This window comes from Hyla sarda, chromosome 4 (assembly GCF_029499605.1).
Source record: "Hyla sarda isolate aHylSar1 chromosome 4, aHylSar1.hap1, whole genome shotgun sequence".
Lineage (NCBI taxonomy): Eukaryota > Metazoa > Chordata > Amphibia > Anura > Hylidae > Hyla > Hyla sarda.
In genome coordinates this window covers 417013945-417025751 of record NC_079192.1, presented here as the reverse complement: position 1 = coordinate 417025751, position 11807 = coordinate 417013945, and the positions used below count along the sequence as shown (strand labels likewise).

The 11807-nt window shown below is 45.2% G+C and overlaps 1 protein-coding gene across 1 annotated transcript in view; it reads left to right on the top strand.

Annotated features, from left to right (window-relative positions):
* Positions 1–285: 285 nt before the first annotated feature.
* DCP1B (decapping mRNA 1B) overlaps positions 286–11807 on the top strand; it is a 38914-nt gene continuing 27392 nt past the window's right edge. The window contains exons 1-3 of the mRNA XM_056517898.1: positions 286–573; positions 3865–3905; positions 6075–6202. Of these exons, the coding sequence (XP_056373873.1) occupies positions 427–573; positions 3865–3905; positions 6075–6202 (316 nt within the window). The 5' untranslated portion in view covers positions 286–426. The remainder of the gene's footprint in view (positions 574–3864; positions 3906–6074; positions 6203–11807) is intronic.

Genomic DNA, 11807 nt, shown 5'->3' with positions numbered 1-11807 from the left:
GATATGGAGGACACCACTTCGGTAACCATGAGGTTATTGTGACACCGCAGCGGTGGTGGCAGCCATCTTGGATTTCACTCTGCTTATTTATGAAGCATACACAAAATGGGGAATCTTTATTAAAAGTAGTGCAAAGTATAATGTATATTCATTAACAATAATAATAATCATATTAAGGGCTTGTTTCTGATTTGTTGCTATGGGCAACCACTGGTTCGCTTGCTCTAGTCTCGATTACTCTCGCCTACTAGTTAGGAAGTCACATGATCAGAGTGGGGGCGGAGTCATCATCCCCCCGTGCAGTGCAGTATCTCCATGGTAACACGGCTCTCCCGTTGCTGGTGGTGACGACGCTCGGTGCTCGATTCCCTGCCCTGGTTCGGCTCTCGCTCTACCAGGCCTGGAGCGCGGAAGCTGAAGACAAAGATGGCGGCGCCCGGGAGCGGCCCGTTCGGCCGGGGCCTGGACATCAGCCTGGCGGCTCTCCGGCGGCAGGACCCGTACATCCAGAGCATCGTGGACGTGGCCAGCCAGGTGGCGCTGTATACCTTCAGCCACAAGGCCAATGAGTGGGTGAGTGCGGGGGAGGAGGAGGAGGGCCGGGGACGGGGACTGTCCTGACACACACACCGGGAACCGTGCGCCCAGACCCCGGACAGAGACAGGCTGCCTGCGCTTCATGGGCCGAACCATAGGGGCATCTGCTATACATGGGGTCACATAGAATACAGCAGGGTTTCCCAACCAGGGTGCCTCCAGATGTTGCAAAACTACAACTCCCAGCATGACCGGACAGCCAACACCTGGAGACACAATGGTTGGGAAACACTGGATTATAGCAATCTACACATGAGTGAATATTCTCCTATATACTCTGTCCTCTCCTATATACTCTGTCCTCTCCTATATACTCTGTCCTCTCCTATATACTCTGTCCTCTCCTATATACTCTGTCCTCTCCTATATACTCTGCCCTCTCCTATATACTCTGTGCTGCTGTGGACTGTGCTCCTATCTCTGTCCTCTCCTATATACTCTGCCCTCTCCTATATACTCTGTCCTCTCCTATATACTCTGTCCTCTCCTATATACTCTGTCCTCTCCTATATACTCTGTCCTCTCCTATATACTCTGTCCTCTCCTATATACTCTGCCCTCTCCTATATACTCTGCCCTCTCCTATATACTCTGTGCTGCTGTGGACTGTGCTCCTATCTCTGTCCTCTCCTATATACTCTGTCCTCTCCTATATACTCTGCCCTCTCCTATATACTCTGCCCTCTCCTATATACTCTGCCCTCTCCTATATACTCTGCCCTCTCCTATATACTCTGCCCTCTCCTATATACTCTGCCCTCTCCTATATACTCTGCCCTCTCCTATATACTCTGCCCTCTCCTATATACTCTGCCCTCTCCTATATACTCTGTCCTCTCCTATATACTCTGTACTGCTGTAGGTTCTGCTCCTGTCTCTGTCCTCTCCTATATACTCTGTACTGCAGTGGACTGTGCTCCTATCTCTGTCCTCTCCTATATACTCTGTCCTCTCCTATATACTCTGTACTGCTGTAGGTTCTGCTCCTGTCTCTGTCCTCTCCTATATACTCTGTACTGCGGTGGACTGTGCTCCTATCTCTGTCCTCTCCTATCTCTGTCCTCTCCTATATACTCTGTACTGCTGTAGGTTCTGCTCCTGTCTCTGTCCTCTCCTATATACTCTGTACTGCGGTGGACTGTGCTCCTGTCTCTGTCCTCTCCTATATACTCTGTGCTGCTGTAGGTTCTGCTCCTGTCTCTGTCCTCTCCTATATACTCTGTGCTGCTGTAGGTTCTGCTCCTGTCTCTGTCCTCTTCTATATACTCTGCTGCTGTAGGTTCTGCTCCTGTCTCTGTCCTCTCCTCTATACTCTGTACTGCAGTGGACTGTGCTCCTATCTCTGTCCTCTCCTATCTCTGTCCTCTCCTATATACTCTGTACTGCGGTGGACTGTGCTCCTGTCTCTGTCCTCTCCTATATACTCTGTGCTGCTGTAGGTTCTGCTCCTGTCTCTGTCCTCTCCTATATACTCTGTGCTGCTGTAGGTTCTGCTCCTGTCTCTGTCCTCTCCTATATACTCTGTGCTGCTGTAGGTTCTGCTCCTGTCTCTGTCCTCTCCTCTATACTCTGTACTGCAGTGGACTGTGCTCCTATCTCTGTCCTCTCCTATCTCTGTCCTCTCCTATATACTCTGTACTGCTGTGGACTGTGCTCCTATCTCTGTCCTCTCCTATATACTCTGTCCTCTCCTATATACTCTGTACTGCGGTGGACTGTGCTCCTATCTCTGTCCTCTCCTATATACTCTGTCCTCTCCTATATACTCTGTACTGCGGTGGACTGTGCTCCTATCTCTGTCCTCTCCTATATACTCTGTCCTCTCCTATATACTCTGTACTGCTGTGGACTGTGCTCCTGTCTCTGTCCTCTCCTATATACTCTGTGCTGCTGTAGGTTCTGCTCCTCTTCCCATACAGCCCCGTCCTCTTTTCACGTATTACCCTCCCTAACATCTACGTATGGATCTTCTGAAACTCTCTGGGGGAAATTTATCAAAATCTGTGTAGAGGAAAAGTTGCCCATAGCAACCAATCAGATCGCTGCTTTCATTTTTAAGAAGGCCTGGGAAAAATGAAATAAGTGATCTGATTGGTTGTTATAGACAAGTTTTCCTCTGCACAGATTTTGTCTATATTTTCCTGAAATGCTCTGTGCTGCTGTAGACTCGGTTTATGATTCCTCCAGCGGTGTCGTCGCTATGCTCGTCGCTATACTCGTCGCTATACTCGTCGCTATACTCGTCGCTATACTCGTCGCTGTACTCGTCGCCATACTCGTCATCCTTCTTTGTCAGCATGTGGCTCTGCTGAAACACTCTGCACCGCTGTAGACCGTGCTCCTTCTGTAGTAAACAGATCTTTGGTTTGTCCATATGGAGAACAGTGAAAGCAAGAACTACAACCCTCATAATGCCCTGAGCAGAGTCAGTCGTTGCCCGCCCCCCTCATGGACCTGACATACTCTGCCTCTCGGGATGATGGGAGTTTTAGTTTTTCAACAGCAGAAGACGTAAGTTAGGCCGGGTTCACACCACGTTTTTGCAATATACCGTAGTTTCCTTTAAAAAAAAAAAAAAACGGATTCCTCAAAACCTGACTAAACTGTATCAAAACGTGTGCACACATTTTAATCCGTATACGGGTTGAAAAATGATGTCCGGTTGCATCCGTTTTTTTAAGAAAAAAAAACGTATACGTTTCTAACTTTTCATTCCATTATGAATAAAGTTTCACTTGTTTGATTGAAATTCCTTGAAAAAAACTGTGCAAAGTAAAAACCTTATGGTGAAGCCCGGATGGAACCGTACGCACATACAGTTCTGTACGCTTCCTGTTGACTCTCATGTTAAAAAAAACAAAAACGTAAATGTTTCAATACGGTTTTTCACCCGGATCAAAAAAAACGTGGCAGACTACAGTTTTGGGTACAGGAAAAACTGACACAACCTGATGTATCTTTCGGCGTACGGTTTTCAATGGAGAGTCAATGCTTACGGTTTTCAATACGGTTCTGTACGGTTTTCAAGTTGACAACGTATACGGGAACTGTACTGCAAAAACGTGGTGTGAACCCGGCCTAACAGAGCTGCGCCAGAGTAACCTTCCAGCCGCGAGCCAGCAGCGCCCCCTGCAGGTCACTGCCACAGTAGAGCAGCAGTGGAGATGGGGAGGATTCGGCACTGTGTGTTACCCACATGATGGCTGATAACAGAGAACAGTAGCTTGTATTCCCCTATATCTGACTGTTGCTGTTTTTCTCTTGCAGGAGAAGACGGAGGTGGAGGGGACGCTGTTTGTGTACACCAGGTAAGCGCTTGCTGTCAGTGAATGGGGATTGACATCCATTCCAAGCTTTACGCAGCTGAGGCTTTGTTACAGTTGCACTCGGCTTTGATCTTACGTCTCCAAACTGTGCACCTCCAGCTGTTGCAAAACTACAACTCCCAGCATGCCCGGACAGCCAACGGCTGTCCGGGCATGCTGGGAGTTGTAGTTTTGCCACAGCTGGAGGCTCACTGTCTTAGGCTATGCTCTGTGAGCTGTCCAGACTGATACAAACTAGTGTGTTAGCTCATAGCATTGATAGCTAGACCTATAAGTAGATCACTTCTATGTATGGTCCTACGCCATTTCCTTATCTTCCTTCCCTGCGGGTGTCTCCTGAGGGTCTTGTTTTGGGCGCGCCCCCCTCCCCCAGCCTGTCCCACCATAGATGACAGCCCGAAGGTGCGCCCTGAGTGACAGGCGGGAAGTAGCGGATTCCCACTTCTTATCTTCGTGCTGTGTGTCTGAGGTCTCCAAATGCTGCAGAACTACAACTCCCAGCGGCTGTCATGCTAAGAGTTGCAACAGCTTTAATGGAGGATACTTTCATTAAAGGGGTACTCCGGTGGAATTATTATTTTATTTATTTTTAAATCGACTGGTGCCAAAAAGTTAAACAGATTTATAAATGACTTCTATTAAAAAAAAAATCTTAATCCTTCCAGTACTTATTAGCTGCTGAATACTACAGAGGAAATTCTTTTTCTTTTTAGAACACAGAGCTCTCTGCTGACACCTCTGTCCATTTTAGGAACTGTCCAGAGCAGCATATATGTTTTCTATGGGGATTTTCACCTGCTATGGACGGAGATGTCAGCAGAGAGCTCTGTGTTCCAAAAAGAAAATAATTTCCTCTGTAGTATTCAGCAGCTAATAAGTACAGGAAGGATTAAGATTTTTTTAATAGAAGTCATTTACAAATCTGTTTAACTTTCTGGCACCAGTTGATTTAAATAAAAAAAAATAAAAAAAAGTTTTTCCACCAGAGTAACCCTTTAAAGTAACGAAGGCTTTTTGGGCATGCTGGGAGTTGTAGTTATGTAACAGCTAGATAGTTACAAGTTAGAGGTCAACTCCCAGCATGCACTGATCTCCTTCAATACTTCAAGGTTAGTGTTTCCCAAGAAGGGGGCCTCCAGCTGTTGCTGAACTACAACTTGCAGCATGTCTAGACAGCCAAATCCTGTCCGGGCATGCTGGGAGTTGTAGTTTTGCAACAGCTGGAGGCACCCTAGTTGGAAAACATTGCTCTAAACCCAAGGGAAGGACAATCCTTCAGCCATGGTTTCCCTATAGGTTTCCTCCTCTGGGGTTTTTCCCCTCTACTAAATGATGGAGGCTGCCTGGGCATGTTGGGAGTTGTAGTTTCGCAACAGCTGGAGGCACCCCAGTTGAGAAACACTTAAAGGGGTAATCTGCTGCCCCAGCGTTAGGAACATTTTCTTCCGAACGCTTGGAGTGGGCAGCTGTGATGGTGATGTCAAGGCCACGCCTCTCCGTGCCATCATACCCCCTCCCATAGACTTGCATTGAGGGTGTGTCCACCCAACCCCACGCACAACATTTTGAAACAGCTGGAGGCACCCTGGTTAGGAAACACTGCCCTAAACTGTGACTTACCAGCTGTTGCAAAGTTGAAAACTACCAGCTAGAGATGAGCGAACTTACAGTAAATTCGATTCGTCACAAACTTCTCGGCTCGACAGTTGATGACTTATCCTGCGTAAATTTAGTTCAGCTTTCCGGTGCTCCGGTGGGCTGGAAAAGGTGGATACAGTCCTAGGAAAGAGTCTCCTAGGACTGTATCCACCTTTTCCAGCCCACGGGAGCACCTGAAAGCTGAACTAATTTATGCAGGAAAAGACATCAACTGCCGAGCCGAGAAGTTCGTGACGAATCGAATTTAATGTAAGTTCGCTCATCTCTACTACCAGCATCTAGTCATGTCCAATCTAATGTATCAGTATCTGCTTCACTCAGGATCACTAGTTAATTGATTGGGGGTTGGGGGGGGGTCCGACTGCAGGGACCCCCGGCCTGTAATCTCCATGCACCCAGCCGCTCCGTTTATTTTCTATGCGATCTGATGTCCCCGCAGTGATATTCAGACTGACAGCTTTGTCTCCTGTTCATGGCTTTTACCCCCCACAGATCTGCCTCCCCCAGACACGGCTTCACTATCATGAACCGCCTGAGTATGGAGAACCGCACCGAGCCCATCACTAAGGACCTGGAATTCCAACTACAAGATCCATTCCTGCTCTACAGAAACGCCAGATGTGAGTACGACCAACACAAAGGGGAACCACAGATCCCAGCTGACCATAGGCCAGATACATCGCCTTTACATACGGTTCAATAGGCAATAAGTAACTACACTGTTAACCTGCAGCTATTGCAAAACTACAACTCCCAGCATGCCCGGACAGCCAACGGCTGTCCGGGCATGCTGGGAGTTGTAGTTTTGCAACAGCTGGAGGCACCCTGGTAGGTAAACACTGCTCTAAGCCCAAGGGGAATCCTCCAGCCATGGTTTCCTTAGAGGTTTCCTCCACCCTCTCCTAAGTGCTCTTGGCTGTCTGGGCATGCTGGGAGTTGTAGTTTTGCAACAGCTGGAGGCACCCTGGTTGGGAAACACGGCTATTAGGCCTGAAATAGGCTTGTTCTGAATAGGTTGGAGGAGTTCTTTAAGATTTAAAGGGGTATTGCAGGCAAAAACTTTTTTATTTATATATATATATCTCAACTGGCTCCGGAAAGTTAAACAGATTTGTAAATTACTTCTATTAAAAAATCTTAATCCTTCCAATAGTTATTAGCTTCTGAAGTTTTCTGTCTAACTGCTCAATGATGATGTCACGTCCCGGGAGCTGTGCATGATGGGAAAATATCCCCATAGGAACTGCACAGCTCCCGGGACGTCACTCATCAGAAAAAGGTTAGACAGAAAACAGCGACTCAACTTCAGAAGCTAATAACTATTGGAAGGATTAAGATTTTTTAATAGAAGTCATTTACAAATCTGTTTAATTTTCCGAAGCCAGTTGATATATAAAAAAATTTTTTTGCCTGGAATACCCCTTTAATATTTCTTGCACTCCGGTATATATATTTTTTCTTTTGCTGATATAATGCAGTATAGGGTATTATTAAAGAATAACGTAGAGGCTATTGCAAAACTGCAACTCCCAGCATGCCCGGACAGCCAACGGCTGTCCGGGCATGCTGGGAGTTGTAGTTTTGCAACAGCTGGAGGCACACTGGTTGAGGAACACTGTTCTAAGCCCAAGACAAAGGCAAACCTTCAGTCATGGTTTCCCTAGATTTTTCCTCCACTGGAATTTTTTCCTTCTCCTATGGCTGGAGGCTTTTCAGACATGCTGGGAGTTGTAGTTTTGCAACAGCTGGAGTCATCCTGGTTGGGAAACACTGCCTTAAAGGGGTACTCTGGTTGAAAACATTTTTATTTTATTTTTGTTTAAATCATCTGATGCAAGAAAGTTAAACAGATTTGTAAATGACTTCTATTTCAAACAAAATCTTTACCCTTCCCTTACTTTTTAGCAGCTGTATGCTACAGAGCAAATTCTTTTTTCTCTTGTCCACAGTGCTCTCTGCTGACACCTCTGTCCGTGTCATGAACTGTCCAGAGCAGCATAGGTTTGCTATGGGGATTTTCTCCTGCTCTGGACAGTTCCTGATACGGGCCTCTGGTGTCAGCAGAGAGCACTGTGGACAAGACCAAAAAAGAAATTCAAAAAGAAAAGAATTTCCTCTGTAGCATACAGCTGCTAAAAAGTACTGGAAGGGTAAAGATTTTTCTATAAAAGTCATTTACAAATCTGTTTAAAAAAAATAATAATGTTTTCCACCGGAGTACCCCTTTAAGACTATGGTTCCCCTAGAGGTTTCTTCCACTGGTGTTTTTCCTCTCTCCATAGTGTGTACCAAACACTACCCACAGTGCAATGCAGCAGAGCTGCAGTGTTATGTCTGTAGGGTTCCTGCTTGGGTGCATGTAACGCACAAGGAAGCGTTACGTGCCGCCACAGTGCAGGGGTCTGACTTCCTGGATCTGCCGTTCGCTGATCCCTCCATGCAGCGGTTCCTGTGCCCTCCTCGCTCTTGGAGCGGAGTCCTAAGCTGAATTTGGCTTCATCTATTACATAGATTTAACTTCCAGCTCGGAGCACCCGGGGAGCCTGACTGACTCCCACTGACAGCAGCGGAGCCTCCCCGATCCCCGAGCGAGCAGCTGCCGCTGTAATTAGGGGAATATATAAATATAGGGAAGGCACCTGCCCCCGGGGGCCCCGCATTATCCCGTACTGTCATGTCTGTATGTGACGTCCCTCTCCGCACCATCTAATCTCACCGTCCACATCTCGTAGCCTCTGTTATCTATGAGAGCGACCTACATTGCTGTATAATACCACAACTCTCAGTATGCAGCACAGCAGAGCATGCTCTAGGATCAGTATATAGTAGTCCAGCTCTATCTGTATACTGCTGCTATCTCTATGGGATCAGGATATATAGTAGTTATACACCTCCCCTCCAGCTCTATCTGTATACTGCTGCTATCTCTATGGGATCAGGATATATAGTAGTTATACACCTCCCCTCCAGCTCTATCTGTATACTGCTGCTATCTCTATGGGATCAGGATATATAGTAGTTATACACCTCCCCTCCAGCTCTATCTGTATACTGCTGCTATCTCTATGGGATCAGGATATATAGTAGTTATACACCTTCCCTCCAGCTCTATCTGTATACTGCTGCTATCTCTATGGGATCAGGATATATAGTAGTTATACACCTCCCCTCCAGCTCTATCTGTATACTGCTGCTATCTCTATGGGATCAGGATATATAGTAGTTATACACCTCCCCATCAGCTCTATCTGTATACTGCTGCTATCTCTATGGGATCAGGATATATAGTAGTTATACACCTCCCCTCCAGCTCTATCTGTATACTGCTGCTATCTCTCTGAGATCAGGATATATAGTAGTTATACACCTCCCCTCCAGCTCTATCTGTATACTGCTGCTATCTCTATAGGATCAGAATATATAGTAGTTATACATCTCCCCTCCAGCTCTATCTGTATACTGCTGCTATCTCTATGGGATCAGGATATATAGTAGTTATACACCTCCCCTCCAGCTCTATCTGTATACTGCTGCTATCTCTCTGAGATCAGGATATATAGTAGTTATACACCTCCCCTCCAGCTCTATCTGTATACTGCTGCTATCTCTATAGGATCAGAATATATAGTAGTTATACATCTCCCCTCCAGCTCTATCTGTATACTGCTGCTATCTCTATGGGATCAGGATATATAGTAGTTATACACCTCCCCTCCAGCTCTATCTGTATACTGCTGCTATCTCTATGGGATCAGGATATATAGTAGTTATACACCTTCCCTCCAGCTCTATCTGTATAATGCTGCTATCTCTATGGGATCAGGATATATAGTAGTTACACACCTCCCCTCCAGCTCTCTGTATACTGCTGCTATCTCTATGGGATCAGGATATATAGTAGTTATACACCTCCCCTTCAGCTCTGTCTGTATACTGCTGCTATCTCTATGGGATCAGGATATATAGTACTTATACACCTCCCCTCCAGCTCTAGCTGTATACTGCTGCTATCTCTGAGATCAGTATATATATATAGTAGTTATACACCTCCCCTAAAGGCTGTGTTTATACGTTGCATTTGTTTTCTATGGTTTTTCTGTTTTTGCCATGATTTTTCCAAGATTGCGGCAAAAAATGCGCTATTTATTGTAGTTGTGCAAATCCCTTTTGATTTGTAAAAAATTGCAGCAAAAATCTGTAAAACATGCAGAAAAAATTCAATGTGTGAACACAACCTAAAGACTTCACATCTTAATAAAGCACCTCAATTGTGATTATGGGGATATGTCTCTTAAAAACCGTAATAATAAAAAGAAAATACATCAAATCTGCACATAATGTGAACTGAGATGAACCCACTTATTAGCCTAATCTGCTCATGTGGGTGACCTCCAGCACCCGCAACCTTATTAGATGACCAGGTGCAGTGATCAGACTCCACCCGTCTTTCTGCAAAGCCAAAAGCTTCATGGGAAATGTAGGCAGCATTAGGAAATCATTTCAGTGTTGAAATTGCAATCGGTAGAACTGAAAACCCACATGCCTGCCACATCAGCTAAAACTGGTAAGCACAAGGTGTACACAAGAACCTCTACATTATTCTCATATAATAGTTTATTAGCAAAGAAGAAGAAAAAAAATTTTGGTGTAAACTTAAGTTGTGAGATTCCATTCGTGAGTGGGAAAGCGGACTGCGGCCTAAAAACAAAGAAACTTAACTTACAAATAAAGAACGAATAACAAATCGCCAGAATCCCGTGAGGAGTCGCTCTCTTATTTTCTGCTATTTACATGTAATTGCTGCCTTCGGTGACAGCGCAGCCTACGGCGAGATTCAGATCGCCAGAGAGAGAGACAGCGCGCAATTGTAATAAGATAAAGGACTGCGCCATGCCGGGAGCTCGCACATTGTTCAGTCTGATACAGAGTTTGTGCTTTGACAGTCGCCCGGCAATTCTCCCGGAGATTTACTTCTTATTAATAGCGTTTAATTGCTGCGTGCTGGGGGAGGGGTCTCCTGTCAATGAGCGCAAGACGTGGGGAGACGTCTCCAGTGCTAGTAATGTTGTGATAGATTGTTGGCTCCGGTATATGTTCACCCCCAAATATCAGGCCCCAAGTCGCCCTCTACTGGCACATCACATCCTATTCAGCTATTCTGCTGGTGAGGTCACTGAGTACATACATTACATTACTTATCCTGTACTGATCCTGAGTTATATCCTGTATTATACTCCAGAGCTGTACTCACTATTCTGCTGGTGAGGTCACTGTGTACATATATTACATTACTGATCCTGTACTGATCCTGAGTTATATCCTGTATTATACTCCAGAGCTGTACTCACTATTCTGCTGGTGAGGTCACTGAGTACATACATTACATTACTTATCCTGTACTGATCCTGAGTTATATCCTGTATTATACTCCAGAGCTGTACTCACTATTCTGCTGGTGAGGTCACTGTGTACATATATTACATTACTGATCCTGTACTGATCCTGAGTTATATCCTGTATTATACTCCAGAGCTGTACTCACTATTCTGCTGGTGAGGTCACTGTGTACATACATTACATTACTTATCCTGTACTGATCCTGAGTTATATCCTGTATTATACTCCAGAGCTGTACTCACTATTCTGCTGGTGGGGTCACTGTGTATATACATTACATTACTTATCCTGTACTGATCCTGAGTTATATCCTGTATTATACTCTAGAGCTGTACTCACTATTCTGCTGGTGAGGTCACTGTGTACATACATTACATTACTTATCCTGTACTGATCCTGAGTTATATCCTGTATTATACTCCAGAGCTGTACTCACTATTCTGCTGGTGGGGTCACTGTGTACATACATTACATTACTTATCCTGTACTGATCCTGAGTTATATCCTGTATTATACTCCAGAGCTGTACTCACTATTCTGCTGGTGAGGTCACTGTGTACATATATTACATTACTTATCCTGTACTGATCCTGAGTTATATCCTGTATTATACTCCAGAGCTGTACTCACTATTCTGCTGGTGAGGTCACTGTGTACATACATTACATTACTTATCCTGTACTGATCCTGAGTTATATCCTGTATTATACTCCAGAGCTGTACTCACTATTCTGCTGGTGAGGTCACTGTGTACATACATTACATTACTTATCCTGTACTGATCCTGAGTATTATACCCCGGAGCTGTACTCACTATTCTGCTGGTGA